We start from the raw sequence: 21,799 nt of genomic DNA, 5'->3' as shown, positions 1-21,799 counted from the left end.
GACTCAGATCCATCGAGTCAGTGATGCCATCCAGCCATCTCATCCTCAGTCATCCCCTTCTCCTCCTGCCCCCAATGCCTCCCAGCATCAGAGTCTTTTCCAATGAGTCAGCTCTTCGCATGAGGTGGCCAAAGTACTGAAGTTTCAGCTTTAGCATCATTCCTTCCAAAGAAATCCCAGGGCTGATCTCCTTCAGAATGGACTGATTGGATCTCCTTGCAGTCTAAGGGACTCTCAAGAGTCTTCTCCAACACCACAGTTCAAAAGCATCAATTCTTGGGCACTCAGCCTTCTTCACAGTCCAACTCTCACATCCATACATGACCACAGGAAAAACCATAGCAGATTTGCCTATCTTGCTTTTTACCCTATTTCACTATTAACTTCCTTCTCTACTTGAGCTAGAAATTTTTTACTTCATCCTCAGAGTCATCTTTAAGTCTTAATTTTTTCTTTGCCCACTTTCAGTGACTTGCCAATTCTTGGTTATTCTATCTCATGTTCACTTCTTTTCATCTCCGCTATTCTTGTTCAGCCTCTCCTGTGTCCTCCTACTAACTCTGTAAGCCTCTAGTCTCTTCAATTTATTTCTTTTTATTCTTTTGGTTACCTTTCAAAATTCCAGGTTAGTTTATACCATTCTGGTTGCTAGTGAAGTTACTCAGTCATGTCCAACTCTTTGCGACCCCATGGACTTTAGCCCACCAGGCTCCTCCATCCATGGAATTTTCCAAGCAAGAGTACTGGAGTGGGTTGCCATTTCCTTCTCCATGGGATCTTCCCTACCTAGGGATGGAACCTGGGTCTCCTGCATTGCAGGCAGATGCTTTACCATCTGAGCCACCAGAGAAGCCCCATTTCCATTAATCTAGCTCCAAACTACTTTTCAAACTCATCAACAGTGTCCCGGTTCTATACTTTAATGTACTAGACCACAGACTGTTCCACAAACATCCTTTTATGTTTTTAGCCCTAGCCAACATTTTTCCTTAGAATACCTTTTATAAATTTTAAGCAAAATTGGGATATATAGTTTTGCATTTTCCTTTTTAAAGCCTTGCTTTATACTTGTGATTAACTTTCCTTTTCGTCTTTTAATATGGTCCTTTTCATGAAGCCTTTCTGAATCTTTGCAGTGCTTGTTCATGAATAATTATTCCTTTTGGGACTTCCCTAGTTGTCCAGTGATTTAAAACTCAGTGTTTCCAATGCAGGGGGCGTCGGTTCAACCCCTGGTTGGGGAACTAAAATTCTGCCTGCCATGCGGCATGGCCAAAAAAGGGAACAAAATAATAATCATTTCTGCTTTTGTCATTCTTATGGCACATAACTTGCTCCTTTCTTTAGTACTTCTGCCTGCCTTGTGTTTCATTTAGCTATTTGTGATTTGTTAATTATTTTAGTATGTTTGGAGGTGGAAAGTGTCTTAAAATTAAAGTGAAAGAGTTATTTCTCCCTAAGGGAAGTTATTTGATCAATGTCAGGTCTGCAAATAAGTGGCATTTTAGGATTAAGAATATAGTACGTTACCTTCTCTATGAATTGTGTAATTCTTGAGTGTGGGGAGTGTGTCTTTTTTAATCTCTTGTGTTTTATCAAGCTCTTTAAGTAGCAAAGATAATGTAATAGAAATTAGAAACTTTTGAACTGATTGATTATGAAAATGTTGCATATTTGAACTTGTTTACTACACCTAAAAACAAAACATAGAAGAGGAGTATATTGGCCTTTTCTTTTTAATTGAAGTACAGATGATTTACAGTGTTTGTTAGTTTCCGATGTACAGCAGAATGGTTCAGTTATATGTGTATATTCCTTTTCAGATTCTTAAAGGCTGTTACAAAATACTGAGTCTAGTTTCTGTGCAACACAGTCAGTCCTTGTTAGTTATCTTTTTTGTTTGTGGTATATATGTTAATCTAAAACTTCTCTGTTCCCTCCTTTCCCTTTTGTAACTGTAAGTTTGTTCTCTGTGTCTGTGGATCTGTTTTTGTTTTGTACATAAATTCACTTGTATCTTTTTTTTGTTTTTAAGATTCCTTGTCTTTCTCTATCTGGCTTACTTCACTTAGTATGATAATCTCTAGGTCCATCCATGTTTCTGCAAATGGCTGGAATATATAGGCTTGAATACATACATCAGAAAATAAGTTTCTATCTGGGAACCATAAAATGAAGAGAATAAATTCTAAGAATTATAGAAGGAAATGAAATAATAAAGATCGAAACTAATGTAGATGAAATAGATGACAAACATACAATTAAAAAGGTCAAGTTATCCCAAAAGTTGCTTCTTTAAAAAGACTAATAAAATTGATAAACCTCTTAGAGGTTCATTTAAAAAAAGATAAGACATAAATAACCAATATCAGAAAAATTGAATAATCATAATAGGATATTAGAAATCAGTCTCATGTTAGGAAATTGGAAATTGTAAACAAAATAGACAAATAATGAGAAAAATATTATCAAAAAGATTCAATGATATATAAAAAGTCTAAAGTTCATTACTGTTAAGTCAATTGAGTAATCAAGAAGTCTTACAAGAAAATTCCAGGCTAACACAGCTTTTGTGGTGAATGATACTAGGCAGTCAAGGAAGAAGTAGTTTTTAAATTTTCAAAACTGTAGAGTATAGAAAAAGACTGGTCTTCCCATGCCATTTTATGGTGCTAGCTTAATCTTGATATTAAAAAAAACCTATCATACGTGCAGAAAAGGAAAATTGTAGGCTAATCAGACTTATGAACATGGATTTAGAAATCCTGAAACACTAGCAAACCAGATCTCGCAATATAAAGCAGGGTGACACATCATGAACAAGTTGGATTTTATCCCAAGAATGCAAGATGAGCATCAGTAACTCACACGGTATAATTTTCCACATTAAAAGATTAAAATAGGAGATACAAATCATAAGAATTTATCAAAAGATGCAGGAACATTATAATAAATTTATATATTGACTTACAGATAAGAATCAGAAGATATAATATGCTGGGAAGTCAAAGAGAATTAAACAACCCACCCCACCTCCAAAGGATGACAGACTTCCTATTTATACTCAGTATTTGAAAGTTTTCCATCTAGGATTTAGAAAAAGACAAGGAGTTCTGCTAACGATACTTCTCTTAAATGTTGTATTAAAGATCCTAGCCAGTGCTATATAATATAAGAGAAATTTGAATAAAATGAAAAAGCTCTATAAAGAGAAATAATTGTCATTTGCAGAAAATATGATTATAGTAACTGAATCTGCACATAAAATATTAGAATTTAATGTGTTTTTGCTAAGGTTGTCAGATGTAAAAATCAAGCATAAAATCTTTATTGTCAGCCAACAGCAGTGGTTTGTTTTTTTTTTTTTTTTTTCCGGTCAGGTTAGTTCCCCACCAGGGATTGAACTAGGCCCATAGCAATGAAAACACAAGTAGACAGCCAGGGAACTCCCAACACTATAATGTTTTGAAATGTAAAATTTGAAGATTATTTACAGTAGTAAGTACGTAGGAATAAGTCTTTTAAAATGTACAGTTTCTTTGGGAAAACAGCTTTGTTTAGACATTAAGTTCAGTTGAGTTCAGTCGCCCAGTGGTGTCTGACTCTTTGCGACCCCATGGACTGCAGCATGCTGGGCTTCCCTGTCCATCACCAACTCCTGGAGCTTCCATTGAGTTGGTGATGCCATCCAGCCATCTATCTCATCCTGTCGTCAGTTCTTTGCATCAGGTAGCCAAAGTATTGGAGTTTCAGCTTCAGCATCAGTCCTTCCAATGAATATTCAGTACTGATTTCCTTTAGGATGAACTGGTTGGATCTCCTTGCAGTCCAAGGGACTCTCAAGAGTCTTCTCCAATACCACAGTTCAAAAGCATTTGGTGCTCAGCTTTCTTTATAGTCCAACTCTCATATCTATACATGACTACTGGAAAAACCATAGCTTTGAAGATGGACCTTTGTTGGCAAAGTAATATCTCTGCCTTTTAATATGCTATCTAGGTTGGTAATAACTTGCCTTACAAGGAGCAGGCGTCTTTTAATTGCATGGTTGAAGTCACCATCTGCAGTGATTTTGGAGTCCAGAACAATAAAGTCTGTTACTGTTGCCATTGTTTCCCCATCTGTTTGCCCTGAAATAATGGGACCGGATGCCATGGTCTTAGTTTTCTGAATGTTGAATTTTAAGCCAACTTTTTCGCTCTCCTCTTTCACTTTCATCAAGACGCTTTTTGGTTCCTCTTTACTTTCTGCCATAAGGGTGATATCATCTGTGTATCTGAGGTTATTGATATTTCTTCCGGCAGTCTTGATTCCAGTTTGTGTTTCTTCCAGGCCAGCATTTCGTATGATGTACTCTGTTTATAAGTTAAATAAGCAGGGTGACAGTTTATAGTCTTAACATACTCTTTTCCCAGTTTGGAACCAGTCTGTTGTTCCATGTCCAGTTCTAACTGGTGTTTTTTGACCTCCATACAGATTTCTCAGGAGAAATTTCCCTTTCAGAGTTCTCCACAGTTTATTGTGATCCACACAGTCAAAGGCTTTGGCGTAGTCAATAAAGCAGAAGTAGATGTTTTTCTGGAACTCTCGCTTTTTAGATGATCTAACAGATGCTGGCAATTTGATCTCTGGTTCTTCTGCCTTTTCTAAATCCAGCTTGACTATCTGAAAGTTCATGGTTCACATACTGTTGAAGCATGGCTTGGAGAATTTTGAGCATTACTTTGCTAGTGTGTGAAATGAGCACAGTTGTGCAGTAGTTTGAACATTCTTCGGCATTGCCCTTCTTTGGGACTGGAATGAAAACTGACATTTTCCAGTCCTGTGGCCACTTCTGAGATTTCCAAATTTGCTGGCATATTGAGTGCAGCACTTTCATAGCATCATCTTTTTAGGATTTGAAGTAGCTCAACTGGAATTCCATCACCTCCACTAGCTTTGCTCAAGGAGACCTAAATACCATTGGGCAACTCAATGTTTTAAACATGCCAGTTCTTCCTTTATTAACCTACAGTTTCAATACATTTCCAATCAGAACCCAATGGGTTCTTACTGTGGGCTTTTTTGACAGCTGATAGTAAAATTTAACGAAAATGCAGAGTCAAGATTAGCCACAGTACTCTTATTAAAGGACAAAAATGAGTAAAAGGACTTGGTCTATTGTGACTTATACTCTAGGGTAAAATTCAGAAAACTAAGATACAGTTGAATTACTGCACGGAGAGACAGAGACCCCAAAAATGAGATCCCAAAAGGACTGGACACCTGCCTAATTAATAGCAAAGAAAAAAAAAAACAGCAAAAAGCGTAGGGAGGAAGAACTTGTTTTATAAATAAGGTGAAATAAAGAAAATTGATTCTTTGAGCAACAAATTGTTCAAATTGGGATCCGTGACTTACCCTGTGTTCATTAATCATTTACGTTTTAAATTTTAGACCTGTGTGGGAAAGTGGAATTTTAAAGGTTATTAGAAGATAATATAGGGAAATTTTGTTATGAAAATAAAGGAAATAATACATTTGAACCCGTTACTTCAGAAGTCACCAGAAAGAGAATGACAGGTCAGGCTAGGAATGGAAGAAGAAACTGTGGAACACTTGAATACAGCATGCATACATACATACATACATACGTGTATAATTCTTTATTAATCAGTAAGAGAGCTTCCCTGGTGTCTCAGTGGTAAACAGTCTGCCTGCCAGTGTAAGAGACACCGGTTCAATCCCTGATCCGGGAAGATCCCATATGCCACGGAGCGCTTCAACTCCGTGAACCACAGCTGTTGAGCCTGTGTTGTAGAAACAGGGAGCCACAGCTATTGAGCCCTTGAGCTGCAACTACTGCCGTAGAGCTCATGCTCCTCAACAGAAGCCACTGCAAAGAATAACCCTCACACCACTAGAGAAAAGCCCTTGCAGCAACAAAGACCGAGTACAGCCAAAAATAAAATAATTTTACAGAATAAATAAAATAAATCAATAACAAAATACAGCCAGTAGGAAAATGGGTGAGAGAAACTTTGAGCAAGTATTTTTAAAGTCATGGAGCAATGGGAACTCTTAATACCAAGGTGTGTAAATTTGTACAACCACTTTGAAGGCAGTTTGGCATTACTACCAAAGTTTGAAAATACGCATACCCTTTAACTCAGGGTGTCAGCTGCTATACATCTTAGGTTAGAGAAATGTGTACTCATAAAACACCACCATACACATATGAAAATGTGTATGGCAGTACTGTTGGCAATGGCCCCAAACTGGGAACAGTGTAAATGCAGAATGGATAAATTTATCATGGTGTTTGTTTAGTGAGGTGCTACACAATAGTGAAAATGGAAACAAAGTCTACATATAACAACATGGATGAATTATATGTAAAATTTTTAAAATAATTCAAACCAAATGATTGTTTAGAGAGAGACCATTTATGGAAAGTAGGATGTTGTATAACTCTGAAGATCCCCTGGAGAAGTGGAGAAGGAAATAGCAACCCACTCCAGTATTCTTGCCTGGGAAATCCCATGGACAGAGGAGCCTGGCGGGCTACAAGTCCATGGGCTCACAAAGAGTCGGACATCACTTAGTGATTAAACAACAAAGGGAAAGAGAAGATTGTGGTAAAGCAGGGACTTACAAGAGGTGGGTGCCAGGCAGTTTTCTATTTCTATTCTTGACTTGCATGGAGGTTATACTTTTTTGTGTTGTAATCATTATAATGTACTTTTGATTTTTGCACTTTTTATGTTTTATTTCACAATAATAAATGTTTTAAACACTTAAGTATCATGCTGTGCTAAACAAGAACATTTTCTGGTTAAGAAAAAATTTATTCTCAGCCCCTTTTCTATAGCTCCCCTCTGGTCCTTTTTACAGCAAAATTCAAAAGCATTTCTGTACTTGCTACAGTTCTTCCATTCTTTACTAAACTCACCACACTGACTATCATCCTTACCAGAATGACTTCCATATTGTTAAATTCATTAGTCTGGTTCTCAACTCTTAATGCCTTTTAGCAGCATTTTGCATTGTTAATCGCTCAGTCTTCATTCAAATTCTTTTTTCTTTGGCCTCCAGGAGACCCTTGTGTTCCGATTTGGTTTATTTCTTCCTGGCTGTTTACTCTCAGTCTCTTCCTTGGTTCCTCCTCTCTCCAGCCTCTTAATGTGAAGTACCCTCCAGGCCATTGGCCCTACCCATTTATTTTCTTGGTGGTTGGATTATTTTTAGCAGCTAATACCATGCTAATATTGACCACTCCCTTATTTGTAAATCCAACCTGAACCTCTCTATTAAACTCTAGACTTGCATATTCTATATGACAGTTACAGTTGGATATCTGATAATCTTCTCAAATTATCATGTTCATTCTATGAGGAGAGGTCTTTGAAAATTATTACCAATTAGTTCTCCTGAGAGGAAAGGTCATTCCCTCCTAGATTTTGCCCTGTGCAGCCCTTCATTTGGCTGGTCCTCCTAATTCATATCCATTGTAATAAAGATGCAATTGTGAATCAGAGTTACTGCAGTTTATTAAAACAGCCTATACATGTGAAAGTTTTGGTCCTAGTTTAGAAGGTGGTGTTTAAATTTAAAAATATCCGAGGTTGCTAGTACATTTTTGCAAGTGGTCCTCATACTTTTGAGCCTGAGTCTTTGTTACTATATAAGACAGCCTTTCTCAACCTGAGTCCTGCGAGAGAATAAACCTGTTGCCTTAAAGTATCCACTGTATGTATGTATGTATATCTATATATAGAGAGAGATAGATATATAGAGATACAACTTCTCTCCCTTGCATCTTGAGTGGTTTTTGTTCTTTTGGATCATCTTTGAGAAAATTGGCAAAAAAGTCACTTTTCTGTTTGAAATAATCATTTTCTGTTCTGTGGTTCAGATGAGGAACTGAGAAAGTCTGTGAAGAGAGAAACTACTCTTCCTATAGTTCTGAACAGTGCAAATTGTCACCTGCCTTGTGGTCAAGGCTGTAATACAACTAATGCCTATGTGATTTTTATTCAGACTTTAGCTTTTGAGACCCTTTACAAATTGACTGTTAAACTTCATGATTTTAAGTTACCTGTTTATATCATGATTTTACCTTTAGAGGATTGCTTGCAAATGAAAATCTAAGGGAATGCTATCAATGAGGCACTTGGTTTAGAAACTTACTAAAATTGCCTAATGAATCTTACACTGTTTTCCTTCAGTTCCCTTAGTCTTTATCCATTCTTCTCTCAGGAGAACTAATTGGTGGTAATAATTATCAAGCATCAGCCCTTGATTACTTACAGTTTCAAAAGCAAAGACTATATCTCATCATTCTGTGGTCCATAAGCAAGAGGCATTGCTGTCAAAATTTAGGGAAAACATTTATTTAGGCTTTGTTAGATTTTCTTTTATTTAGTAATACCCTCTCAGATGTGTTTGCTTTTTACATAGTAACTAATGGTTTTATATTCACAATAAAAATACCTGTGTTTGCTGGTTGATAAAAACAACTGTGGGAGAAAGTAAATAACATGCTTTCTATATTAATGTTTTCATTGGTAATCTAGGCTATCAAGTACTAGCTCCAACTGCCTATTATGATCAGACTGGTGCCTTAGTGGTTGGCCCTGGAGCAAGAACTGGCCTTGGAGCTCCAGTTCGATTAATGGCTCCAACACCTGTTTTAATTAGTTCAGCAGCAGCACAAGCTGGTAAGTGTAACTGACATTTTCTGGGGTAATAATTTTCTGGTGGTGGTTGAGATATTTTAATAATAGAAAATGGTTTTCTGGGTAGTTTTAAGAAGTGTTTGAAATTTATTTTATAGCGGCAGCAGCAGCAGCTGGAGGAACTGCGAATAGTCTCACAGGCAGCACAAATGGTCTGTTCCGGCCAATTGGCACTCAGCCACCACCGCAGCAGCAGCAGCAGCAGCAGCCAAGCACTAATCTGCAGTCTAATTCATTTTATGGGAGCACTTCTCTGACTAATAGCTCCCAGAGCAGTTCTTTATTTTCTCACGGACCTGGCCAACCTGGAAGTACATCTCTTGGCTTTGGAAGCAGTAGCTCTTTGGGTGCTGCTATAGGCTCAGCCCTCAGTGGATTTGGTTCATCAGGTAAGTTTCTTTTTAAGATGAGTGTACTCTGCTAAGTGGACATGAGGTACATGTATTTGTTTTTAATATTAATATGAACAATAGCTAGTAGTGTAGAAAGGACAGGAATAAGACACTGGTTTATTGGTTTATTTTGTAGACAGAAAGAAACCTTTTGCAGTGTTTATGAATGTTTAACCCATTTCAAGCAGCCCATTCTTTACTCAAATATATTTTCCCCTGGCCTTAAGAACTATACTACTGTAATTTTTATTTTAGTAAGATTTGTTTGGGCTAATATATATTATGCTTGTTACTAGCTCTTCCCTTTTCCCTATAATATTAATGTTTGAGGCAGTAAAAACTCTGCCATCTTAAGTTTCTGATATTTTAAAATAATAATTATCTGTGTGCTCATCAGATGATTTATTCTTATTAAATATTAATGAGTATTTATGGTCCCTATTTGGTATAATATATAAAAATAAAATATAATGAAATGTTCTAAACAGAAGCCCCTACGATAAGAATGCCTGTCTTTATTTTAGGTTAAACGACTTAGCCTTTATCACTAAAAATACATTTAAAAAGACTCCCCCACCTCGTATCCTAGTTTTATACATAATACTTAAGAAATCCAAATTTTAAATAGCTTCACAAAATAAATAATGTACCCGTAGAAACTGATTTTGTAACTGAGAAAGAGCTGAAATTGAAGAGGCCCACCTTGACACCCTGTTGACACATGTATTATCAGTCTCTGGTGTTTCCAGAGTGCTCAGGAAACATTAGGGGAAAAACAGCTTACTCTCATTCTCTTGGTATAATTGACAGCCTTTTCTTTATAAGGGACATTTATTCACACCTCAAGAAATGTTTTATTTCTCTGGTGTCCTTGAGTCTTAAAATCTGCTCGTCTGTTTTCCTACCACATGAAATTATATTCTTTTCTGGTGTGAAAAAATGGCCAAACTAACACATGCCAGTCATTACTATTTTTGCCAGTTTTCTAAGAAAGTATCTTCTTAACTCCTTGAATGTTTTTATTAGGGATGGTCCAGAACACCTATTAACTTTGAAGTGCGTAGTTCTTTTTTGATATAATGAGATCAAAAAGGAAATATCATATTTGCCTAATAAAAAGATTGCCTAAAGAATGGGCATGGGAACTTCTCAGGAAAAATCTAGTGAACATAGAGACTGTTCAGTCTTTTAATTTTCCTATTTGATTTGTTTTATTACTTTTGGAGCTTACTATTTTAATATGTAGCCCAGGCACTCTCATAGACTCATTTTTTGTTTCTTACAGTTGACAAGCAGTTGTCCCAGATAATCCTAGATTGCTGAAGAAAATCAAAAGAACAGATAACTTAAAAAAAAAAAAAACTTCTGTGGAAATAACTAGTTTCTGTAGATTTGTAGGCCCTAAATAATATAGGAAAAATAGAGAAAAGATAAATATCCTGTTCCCTTTGTAATAATAAAATGTCACTGATAGTCTTGTATACTCCCAAATTCCCGTTTCTTTGTTTGTTAAGACCCTTCCTGCTGTATTCAGGAACTGATTAGTCGTCAACATTTTGTTCTCTATAGTTGTCCCCGGCAGATGCCTCGGCCAAAAAATTATCATGTTCATTCTCCCTTATTTATGAGCATTGCTTTACTCCATTCTGATTTCCAGCTTGGGGTACCTCTGTTTTACCTTGCTTCAGAGGACATTAACGATTGCTATCCCTAAATACCAGTAAAGAACCTATCGTCTCCCTCCTCTTGGACATTTTGTAAACATTCGTTCAAGTGCTGCACTTGTGTACCCTTCAAAATCTACCCATTACCGTTTTCACATTATGGCAATTCCATACCTATATGAAATCTGAAATATGCTTATATGCACATGTACATATACAGTACCATGTACACAGTCGTTCTCTTACCCATATGGTGAAATTATTAATGCTTAACAGTGTTAAATACCCCAGTTTATAACTCAGATTGCCAGGAAGCTTAGCCATTGTAATATAGAGATTAAATCACCATTTCTACGACCTGTTATTTAGAATGTTCTTTTACAGTTGAAAGTTCGTGATTTAACATTTTATCCACAATTGATATTTGATTAGTGACTCCATTGTTGTTGTCTAGCTTCTTAAATATTTTAGGTATATTTTGTTTTATATTTTATAGTCATACTGTTGCAGATAATTTAGGCAGATAGTAAAATTTAAGAAGCCAGCTTGTTTACGTTTAAAGCTACTTCTGAATTACTTTTAAATGTTTTGCTTGGCTTTTTCTTTTTAGAGGAAAATGATATTGCATGTGTCAAAACTATGGTTTCTTTGATGATTTGCCAGGGGAATGATAGTGCTGCTGCTCTCATTTCGAGGGCTTTTGTCTTTTTCCTTGTCAGTTAAATGTTTTCTGAAATAAATAGAAATTACAAATGTAGCCATGTTTTAGAAAAATCACTTTGACAGTGTCCTTTTAAATTAGCATAGTTAATATACCATACATTGACAATTTTGCCAAAATCATTCTTACGGTACTATTTATTTGTTATATTAAAAATGCATATAGTTACTTAGTAATTCCCTATAATATATCTTAAAAAGTGAGAATTTCGTTAAAACTTGATCAGTCCTTCAGAAACCGCATTCACTGGTTTAAAAGGTTGAATACTGTTTATTTAATATTTTGCTTAATACAGTAGTATGAGCCTGGTATTTTTCCTTTATAGGATTTTTGTTTTAGTAAAACCAGTGTAATTAAGTTTTCTGTCTGTATTAATAAGCTTACTTTGGTCTACCATCATGTGCTCTGCTTAATTTTTCTCTTTAATCTATACCCTTATGACCTATTTATAATTGACCTCTTAAAATTTTCTTTAAAAGAATTAACCATATTGGTCCGAATATAGAGCTTGTCCTTTAAAAATTTCACAGGTTAAAAAATGTAATATGATATTTTGAATATGAAAGGATTTAGTTTAAAAGGCTTAGAGACAGTTTTTTAAAAAAAGCGTACTTGAAAATACAGGCTAAGAGTGCGACTTGAGAATTGAGAGTTTTGGACAACCCTTTTAAAAACACTTTGTAAAGAATTTGATTATCCAAATATATGTTGATTAATAGCCAGATCTCGGGTTGCGTGGTAATGTGAACCTACCATTCTTTTATGATTTTATAAAATATAAAGGGAAAAAAAGGACTAGAAGGTTAATAGTTGAATTGGGAATTAAGTGAAAAACCTAAAAATTGTTATGTAGTACAGTAAGGGATATAATATCTTTACCTGAGTAAGCAGTTCACGAGGCCAGACTATCATCTTAAGAATGGAAGATCTCAAGGGGTAAGTGAATGCATGTCTTTGGTTGAAAACAGAGAGCTAGCAGTTAAAGTTTGGTTTTTCCATATGTATTTTGTAATTTAGCTGTTGAAGAATCAGGAGAATGTGTAGTGTGAAAAGTACTGAGGAATAAGCTGCCACTGTATTTCACAGCTGACTAATATTCGGGCCAATATGGACTTGACTGTGGTTTAAACACAAGCTGGAACCCAAATCAAATGTGAATGGCAAGGGAAATGTATTAATATTCTGTTTATCAGTATAATCTTTTCTTGGCATTGGGTTGAAGTCTAAGAACTTGGTTCCAAAGGTTAGGATACTACCAAAATATAACCTTATTGGAATTTAATCTCTAGCATAGCAGACAACTTAAAATTTCAGGGTTTATAAATCATACCAGGGTATTAAAGCACAGTAATCATATGTGTCAGTGGTAAATATATGTGAAATAATGAACATATGACTGCTCTTAAATATTTGGTCATTTTCCTGGGGTGCATTTATACCCTTTTATGATTAATAAGTTAGTATATATAGTTATCACAGTATATATAGTTATCACAGTAATTATCTTCTCTGTTATGTTTCTAAAAATAATTATTGTGATCACTCTGTTATTTCCCAGCAAGAGTTGGGGACAGGTTTTATTCAGTTAACACTGTATGTAATTAGGGTTTTTTTTATTTCTTCTTCAGTTGGCAGTTCTGCAAGTAGTAGTGCCACAAGGAGAGAGTCTCTATCTACTAGCTCTGACTTGTACAAAAGATCTAGTAGCAGCCTAGCACCCATAGGGCAGCCATTTTACAATAGTCTGGGATTTTCCTCCTCTCCAAGTCCAATAGGCATGCCTCTGCCAAGCCAAACTCCAGGACATTCACTTACGCCACCGCCATCACTTTCATCACATGGATCCTCATCCAGTTTGCATTTAGGTAAAAAAAAAAACCAAAACCCTTTTTATTCGTATGTATACATGTAAGTGTGTTTGTGTGTATGTTTTATGATATGTGTAAAATATTTAATGTTGGATAAAACATGCCAAATTGCTTTTGCTTTTAGATATTATCCTTTTGAAAAAGTCTACTTTTGTGAAAATTCAAAGTGAGGGTCTGATATACAGTAAGGTAAAGACCCCTATTGTATTTTTTATTCCTTTTATGAAATACAGTGGTGTGTTTTTTCTCGTCTGTGCTTTTGATTTGTGTGTGTTTTAGTTCATCTGAAAAGTCAGTTATTTATATGTGATAGTGAAATAAATTTCACCATCAAAAGTTTGTGCACACCAAAAGCAAAATGTTAGTCACATAGTTATTGAACTTTAAATAATCTAGTTTAGTATGATTGTCTTTGCTTTGGCCTTTTACCAAAGGGTTATTTCAGGGTATATGAATTGAGTATGTTTGTGAGTTAGAGAATCTTACAATGTATGGGTTTGGTCCATGTACTTCTGTTACTTTTGAATATGTTGTTTAAGAAAAAATGTTCTAGGCTTTTTGTACCCTTGTAGTTGGGACATTTAGAACTTTGGTTTATATCTGTATATTAAAATTGCCCCCAAACCAGGATTATTTGAATTGGTGGTTACATTTTTCCTGCTCCAAGAAGTATTTAACCATGTAGTTAACAGGATATTTTGAGGGGTTTTTGGATATCAGAGGCTGTGTATGAATCCCTGTCTTTTCAAAGTATTTTATTAAAATTAGGCTTTGGATATTTCTGATTCTAGTCATTTCAACTTAAAATTGAGGAGTTCTATTACTGATTTTTATATATGCTTGGAAAGATATTAATCAGCTTGTGAGTTAAAAAGTAATGCTTGCTTTTGTAAGCAAATATGTTAGTGATTATGTTTGAGCCCCTCCCCCAGTCATAAGGCTATAGCTGTTTTCTCTGAAAGCTCAGTAATGTAGTTAAGTGTCCATGTAACAAAGGAATCTTTAACAGTGATCATCATTTTAGGTTTATGTTATTACAAAGTGGGCTAGATTTCTTTTTTAAAAAGACTTGTCCTCTACCCCAGTCTGAGCCTTTGCTCTTTTGGGGATATTAACTATATGCAACCAATTGATTTATTTGACTGGGTTCCTCAGACCTGCTTTGTAGCACTGTTTGTGTAAACTTAACCAGTTTTTAGTCTTCCGCCTTCCTTTATTTATCTTTTCTCAGTCATAGGAACTGTTCAGTCCTTGATTTTTATTATTTCTATTCAGACCCAGCCCTACTACTCCCATTTAAAACATGCCTTTAAGACTTTGAAATTAATACCAAAATTTGGAGCAAAACATTCCTAAGAATAGACATTTTATAATAGTTTTGTGTTTTATTCGTTAAGATTATATTTGTCATGTCCTGTCATTTTTTTCATAGGTAAGTTTCAGATCAGGTTTCTGTCAACTGTTAACTGCTTATGTTGTGCTTTAGTGCCTGTGTAAATGGCATTATTATTCTACATAACTTGCTTAGAAAATGGATTATAATGACCTTTTAGATGTCTCTACTTAAATCACAATCTAGATTTTTTTGTCTATAAAGAATCCAGGCATATAAATGCTTATGGAATGAATTCTAGTCAGTTATGAGAAATAATCGTGTGGGCCAGGAGTTCTACATTGTACTCTGATACTTTTGTACCCACAGTATAAGCTTAACTACTTAGGTTAGCTTCACCTTGAAATCTGGTATTTTAATATACCTGTAATTGAAATTGTCTGTAGATTATTTTCTTTTGAGATTCCCTAGTTTCTTTTAGCTTTAGTCATATAACTAGCAACCTTGTTTGGTAACAAGGAATAGACCCTGCCAAGTTGAAATAATTCAGTAGATATCATAAATTTGCTCTTCACATAGTGTTTATGAAAATAATCTGTCCTTCACTTTCATATCATTGACTCATGATGCAAGACTTACGTGCTCTCTGGTCTAAAAAGTATATTTTAATTGTGTGTTCCTAAAGTGGATTATGCCATAAATTAGGCTATCAAGGCTACTGATTTATAAAATACCTAAGGAAATGAATTTGCATAGCCATTTAAAAAATAATCTTACTGTGGTCACACACTAAGAATATAATACTATAAAATAGAGATAAATTTTCCATTTCATTAAAATTGACTGTAGTTATTTAGTTCCAGTTGATTTTCTTATGAGATGTTAAGACATGTGACCATTATAGTTACTGGTATGTCTAGATATCTACAGTCTTAAAATACTGGATGAAACATCTTTTTTTTCTTTTTTAAGCCACGTATCCTATGCCTTTGCTCATGCTAGCTACTTGATTCACAGAAAAAGCTAATAACAACATTGTGTGCTTATGGTTTTCCAGGAGATGTTTCATTTTTTAAAAATAGTTATAATTTCATCAACATAAATATTTTTAGTAGGATGACTAGTAGTCACTTTGTGATTGAAGAATCAGTATTTCAACTGATAGATTTTGGTTGTTCCATATTTTTATAACCTAAAACATTTTTGTTAAGATTTGAAGCCTTTTTAAATATGCTGAAGTTAGAAGCATGAAAAAGTAATTTTATATTCCATATTATAATGTGAAATTTCTAAGAGATTCCTTTTTTAAAAACATTTATAGCCACAATATCAAAATCATACCTTTTAACATTTATAATTCTCATTACTCTAATTTCCCTAATTGACTTAAATGTCTTTTTACAGTTGTTGTGTTTACATCAAGGTCCAAATAAGGTCCATTATTTGTTTGATATGTCTTTTGATATGAAACCATTTTTCCATCCTCTTTTTTTTTTCCTTCTTCTTCTTTACATGTATTTGTGGAAGAAACTTTGTCCTATTGAAAATCCCACATTCTTGACTTTGATGAATTCTTCCTCATGGTATTTAGTGTGTTCCTCTGTTCTGTGAATTTTCTATAAAATGGAATTAAATTTAGTGGTTTGATCTTGTTGTTTGTTTGTTTTGTTGTTTGGTTATATAGTTCTGCTACACCATATCAGGAGATACATATCTGGTTGTTCCCATGTGAGGTTGTTTCCATGATCTGGTTGTTTCCATCAGCCAGATCCACTTAACAGCTTAGCAGCCTTTCATCATCACCTGAATATTTCTTCAGAGATTGCAAAATAGTGATTTTCTAACTCTGTCATTCCTTTTGCATAGGTTAGCTGGAATTTTTCTGTGGAAAAGAACTTTCATTGATTGTGAGGTTACCCTGAAATACATAGTTCATATAGGAATCAGGATAATGCTTAATTTTTTTCCCTATATTTTGTAACTTTATTAAGTTGATGCCTTAGCAACTTCTAAAGGTGACTTGTAGGGGATTTTTGTTTTTGTGTTAAAATCATCATACACTATACCTGTAGTGTAAATTGATAGCTTTTAGGATTGTGGATATGTTTCAGTCCGTTGTAGTCTGGAAGATAACACCTTTTATACCTTTTTTTGATCCTATATTACTGTCTTTAGCCATTGGAGTCCCTTCAGATTGGTACCTGCTTGACCATAACTTGTTAAAAGCACTTAAAACCCTGGTCAGAGAAGCAAGTAGAAAAGAACAAGCAAAGAGAACAACTTTAAGATTAATGGTTTTTATTTTGAAATGCAAAGAGCCATGTCAAATTCTGGACTTTTATGTTCAGCATTGAATATTAAATAAATAATTTTCTCATGTTACATTGATTTATAGAGTTGAGGAAAGAATCTTCTACCAGTAGTTGTGTTTTAAATTATTCTCTAAGATAGAAGTCAGTCTTATTTTGAGATAGTTCACTCCCAGTAAAAGAAGATGAAATATTTCCAGTCTTACTTTGTTCGTCTACCTGGAGCTAGCTAACTAGTTGTTTCCTTTCTTGTTTCCTTTCTTTTTCTTCTTTGAGTAAATGTTTACAATATGTTAATGATTTCTTATTTAGTCTTTATTCTCATAATATTTAGATTGATATGGAACTTCTTGGGTATAAAGTAGTATTCTGTATTTTTATTAGGGTTTGACGAACAAATGGCTTTCTTCTCTGTACCTCTTCACTTTTGAACTGGCTTATTTTTTTCCTTAAGAAAAGGGTGCCAAAAAGTCTAATGACAGCTATGAGCTCAGAGAAATTAGTTACTTCGAAGGTAGCTATTAAAGTTTTGTTAATATCATGTATTCAGTAATCAAATAGTGTATTCAGCTGTCAAATAGTGCAGTAGATTTAAAAACTTTGTAACCTGTCTTCTAATCACAGAAAATTTTATATGAAATGTAGACAGGGTAATATTAACTTCTAAGGTCATTTTTCCTGCTTAGTGGTAGTTTATTTGTTGAAATTGCTGAACTTTAGCAAATTTGATCATCTGCTTTTCTCAGAATGAGATGTTTAAGAGTTAAACAAGAATGGCCAAATTGGTTGTTAAGGCTATGTGCAATTTTGCTGAGTTTCATATATGGTCCTTGAAGCAGAAAACAATATGAATTATTTTGAAGTTTTCATTGAAAGTAATCTTTAAGTAGCAAGTTCGCTGTAACTGAAAAGCTACTTGCTGCTAAGTTGCTTCAGTCGTGTCCAACTCTGTGCGACCCCATAGACGGCAGCCCATCAGGCTCCACTGTCCCTGGGATTCTCCAGGCAAGAACACTGGAGTGGGTTGCCATTGCCTTCTCCGGACTGAATAGCATTTGGTAGTTTTCTAAAGCACCTTCGTATTCATGATTTCATTTCATTCTAATTGTTAACATAGAGTGGCTGAATAATAATGCCCATTAAAGAGACAGCTATAGGTCATATGAGCCCCAAAAGCTTGACCAAACCCATAAATGACAGAACTGAAGCTGGAACATTGTTCTAACTCCTGTTACTATTTTTTCTATTCTGCTGTTCTATAATCAACTGAACAGTTTTACAAAGTATGCCAAAACAGGATTCTAATCAGCCTCTCAAATTATATTTAACACTGGCATAAGTTATGTGTTTTTTAAATGTCTATAAAAGATTACTAGGCTTTTAGATCCCTTTCATTTTTCAGTCATTCTTGGGATTTATAGAAGAATTCTTATCTAGACATTTTTAAAGTCCAGATATTATTTCAGTTCAGTTAAGTCGCTCAGTCGTGTCCGACTCTTTGCAACCCCGTGAATCGCAGCACGCCAGGCCTCCCTGTCCATCACCAACTCCTGGGGTTCACCCAAACTCATGTGTATCGAGTTGGTGATGTCATCCAGCCATCTCATCTTCTGTTGTCCCCTTCTCTTCCTGCCCCTAATCCCTCCCAGCATCAGGGTCTTTTCCAATGAGTCAGCTCTTCGCATCAGGTGGCCAAAGTATTGGAGTTTCAGCTTTAGCATCAGTCCTTCCAAAGAAATCCCAGGACTGATCTCCTTTAGGATGGACTGGTTGGATCTCCTTGCAGTCCAAGGGACTCTCAAGGGTCTCCTCCAGCACCACAGTTCAAAAGCATCAATTCTTCGGCACTCAGCTTTCTTCACAGTCCCAACTCTCACATCCATACATGACGACTGGAAAAACCATAGCCTTGACTAGATGGACCTTTGTTGGCAAAGTAATGTCTCTGCTTTTTAATATGCTATCTAGGTTGGTCATAACTTTCCTTCCAAGTAAGCGTCTTTTAATTTCATGGCTGCAATCACCATCTGCAGTGATTTTGGAGCCAAAAAAAATAAAGTCTGACACTTTTCCCCATCTATTTCCCATGAAGTGATGAGACCAGATGCCATGATCTTTGTTTTCTGAATGTTGAGCTTTAAGCCAACTTTTTGACTCTCCTCTTTTCACTTTCATCAAGAGGCTTTCTAGTTCTTCTTCACTTTCTGCCATAAGGGTGATGTCATCTGCATATCTGAGGTGATTGATATTTCTCCGGCAGTTTTGATTCCAGCTTGTGCTTCATCTAGCCCAGCGTTTCTCATGATGTACTCTGCATATAAGTTAAATAAGCAGGGTGACAATATACAGCCTTGACGTACTCTTTTTCCTATTTGGAACCAGCCTGTTGTTCCATGTCCAGTTCTAACTGTTGCTTCCTGATCTGCATATAGGTTTCTCAAGAGGCAGGTCAGGATTATCTACTCTCTGAAAAAGAATATGTGTTACTCATAAGGCAGGTGACTCAGGAACTGAATATATTGTATGATATAGGACTGAATAGATAATACAGCATATTCAGCTTGGAATGTTATTTACAGGTTCTCATGGTAGTTTAAATGAACGCACTGCTTCAACCCATTGGTGTGTCTACAAGTCATTTATTTGTTTATGAGTATGAAATATATTGTGAAGAAATTCTATTAATTATTATGTAGAAGAATTTATTATTTTATGTATACAAATTCATTAGTCTGAGTTCTGGTTTGGGGTCCCAGTGATTAAGTTTTGGCCTTATATTTTGTTCATTATCCTTTAATTATGTTATCTGTGACTTTGTGCTTCTAATGACTGAAAAATGTTTTCACCAGTTAATTCAGTTAAGATAATGTCAGATTTGAGACTAGAAAATACTTGATGATTCTATTCAGTGGTTTACCATGTCAGAATCACTTGGGCCTGTTTAAAATACTTCCAATGAGGAGGTAATTGATTTGGAATTGTATGACAGCAGTTTTTGCTTGTCATGATGATTATGGGGATTTTATTGACATTAAATAACCTAGCAGCCAGATGCTAAACTCTTCATTTTAAAATGATTATCCCACTGAAACATCCAGTAGTACTCACCTGGAGAGAGAGACCACTTTGGAACAATTCATAGTTTACATTATGGGTTAGTCCAATTCACACATTTTTTTGACTCATAATTCCTGGATATGGGTTATATGAGCCTTTGATATTGTCTCCTGTCATCTCACTAATGGATTTTTTTTCTTCCTTCCTTTTTTTCTTTCCATTTACCTGAAGTCTGCTTACCATTGCATGCTTTAAATTTTTTAATTTGGGGGGGAAAAAAAAAAGCTTATGGAATGAGAGAAAATAGAAAATTCTGATCTCTTGTTGTATATATTTTAAAATACTCTTTCCCTTGATTTGTATTTTGCAAATTGGAGCCTTTTCTTTAATTTTGTTGGCTATAATTCTGTATATCATTATTTACTATCATTTGGTTGTTTTACTTTTTATTTATTGCCTCTAGCTTTCCTTCATATTTGCATTTCATCTCACTCAATTGTTTCTCTACCTTTCCTTCTTACTGATATCAAATAAGTCTTTATGTGTCTTAAAAATTATTGTAGTTTATCAAAAATTTGCCAAGAACTTATATTATTTCACTGTTTATACCCTAAATAATGTACTTTAAGTAAACATAGGATCAGGAAACTAACTCTTAAAATATAGGCAGATGTGCTTTGTGAGAAACCTGTATCTTTATTAGCCAAATAAACTTTGAAAATGAAAGTAGTATGGATCGCATAGGGTGATACGGAGAATTGACTTAATGTTTAGGGTATTATTATATAAGACTGTTTCCTTAACTAGAAATAAATCCATTGGAAGAAGGGCAAGATCTTTGCACTGTAAACTATAAAGCACTGACTGAAGTTGAAGAAGGCAAATAAGAGAACATGTCATGTTTGTGGTTTGAAAGACTCAGTATTGTAAAGATAGCAACTGTCTTATAATTGGTATACAGATTTAGCACACTCTCAGTAAGTTTTTCAGCTTTTTAAAGAACTGACAAGGTAATTTATTTAATGTAGATAGAAAAATAAAGCCAAAAATAATCAAGACAGTCTCTAAGAACAGATTTAAAATTTAATAAATTTGCTAGATATCAAACTTATTAAAACTACAATAACTAAAATTGTGGTATTGGCACAAGGGTTGAGAAAATAGATTCGTGAAATTAAGGACCCAGAAATAGACCTGCTTGTTTGGTTACCTGATTTGTGGCCATGGTGCCATTCTAGTGTGTTTGGGAAGGATGGTCTTTTCAATAAGTTGAACTGGAGCAATTTAGTACCCAGACAGGGAGAGATTAACTTTGACTTCTCTTTTATACTACACACACAAATAAAACTTCATTGTCAAAGCGCTCAAATAACTTGCTTGTAGTTGTCAAGGGATCTTCCCAGGTGGCTCAAATTGTAGGCTCTGCCTACAATGCGGGAGACCTGGATTCAATCCCTGGGTTGGGAAGATCTCCTGGAGAAGGAAATGGCAACCCACTCCAGTATTCTTGCCTGGAAAATCCCATGGATGGAGGAACCTGGTTAGGCTACAGTCCATGAGGTCGCAAAGAGTAGTTGTCAAGTTAGTAAGGAAAAAAATTTTGAGCCCAGGTCTATCTGGTTTATTCCAAGATATGACACTGCTCCTTGAAGAATGCTTTTATTTCTGTCTGCTACTTCTCTGACTAAATAAAGGATCTTTTCCTGTTCCCTGAGTTTAGAATTTTTATGAACTTCTT

General features: G+C 35.1%; 1 protein-coding gene across 16 annotated transcripts in view; it reads left to right on the top strand.

The window, feature by feature from the left end:
• PUM2 (pumilio RNA binding family member 2) overlaps positions 1–21,799 on the top strand; it is a 121,764-nt gene that overhangs the window by 75,249 nt on the left and 24,716 nt on the right. For 8 of the 16 annotated variants that reach the window (XM_069582622.1, XM_069582620.1, XM_069582621.1 and 5 more), the window contains 3 exons: positions 8,556–8,699; positions 8,816–9,106; positions 13,123–13,359. In XM_069582622.1, coding sequence (XP_069438723.1) covers positions 8,556–8,699; positions 8,816–9,106; positions 13,123–13,359 — 672 coding nt within the window. The remainder of the gene's footprint in view (positions 1–8,555; positions 8,700–8,815; positions 9,107–13,122; positions 13,360–21,799) is intronic. The other 8 variants (XM_069582631.1, XM_069582627.1, XM_069582626.1 and 5 more) reach the window with 1 other exon arrangement.

This window comes from Ovis canadensis, chromosome 3 (assembly GCF_042477335.2).
Source record: "Ovis canadensis isolate MfBH-ARS-UI-01 breed Bighorn chromosome 3, ARS-UI_OviCan_v2, whole genome shotgun sequence".
NCBI classification, from domain to species: Eukaryota; Metazoa; Chordata; class Mammalia; order Artiodactyla; family Bovidae; genus Ovis; species Ovis canadensis.
The sequence above is the reverse complement of the archived record's forward strand: the minus strand, read 5'-3'. Positions and strand labels throughout refer to the sequence as shown.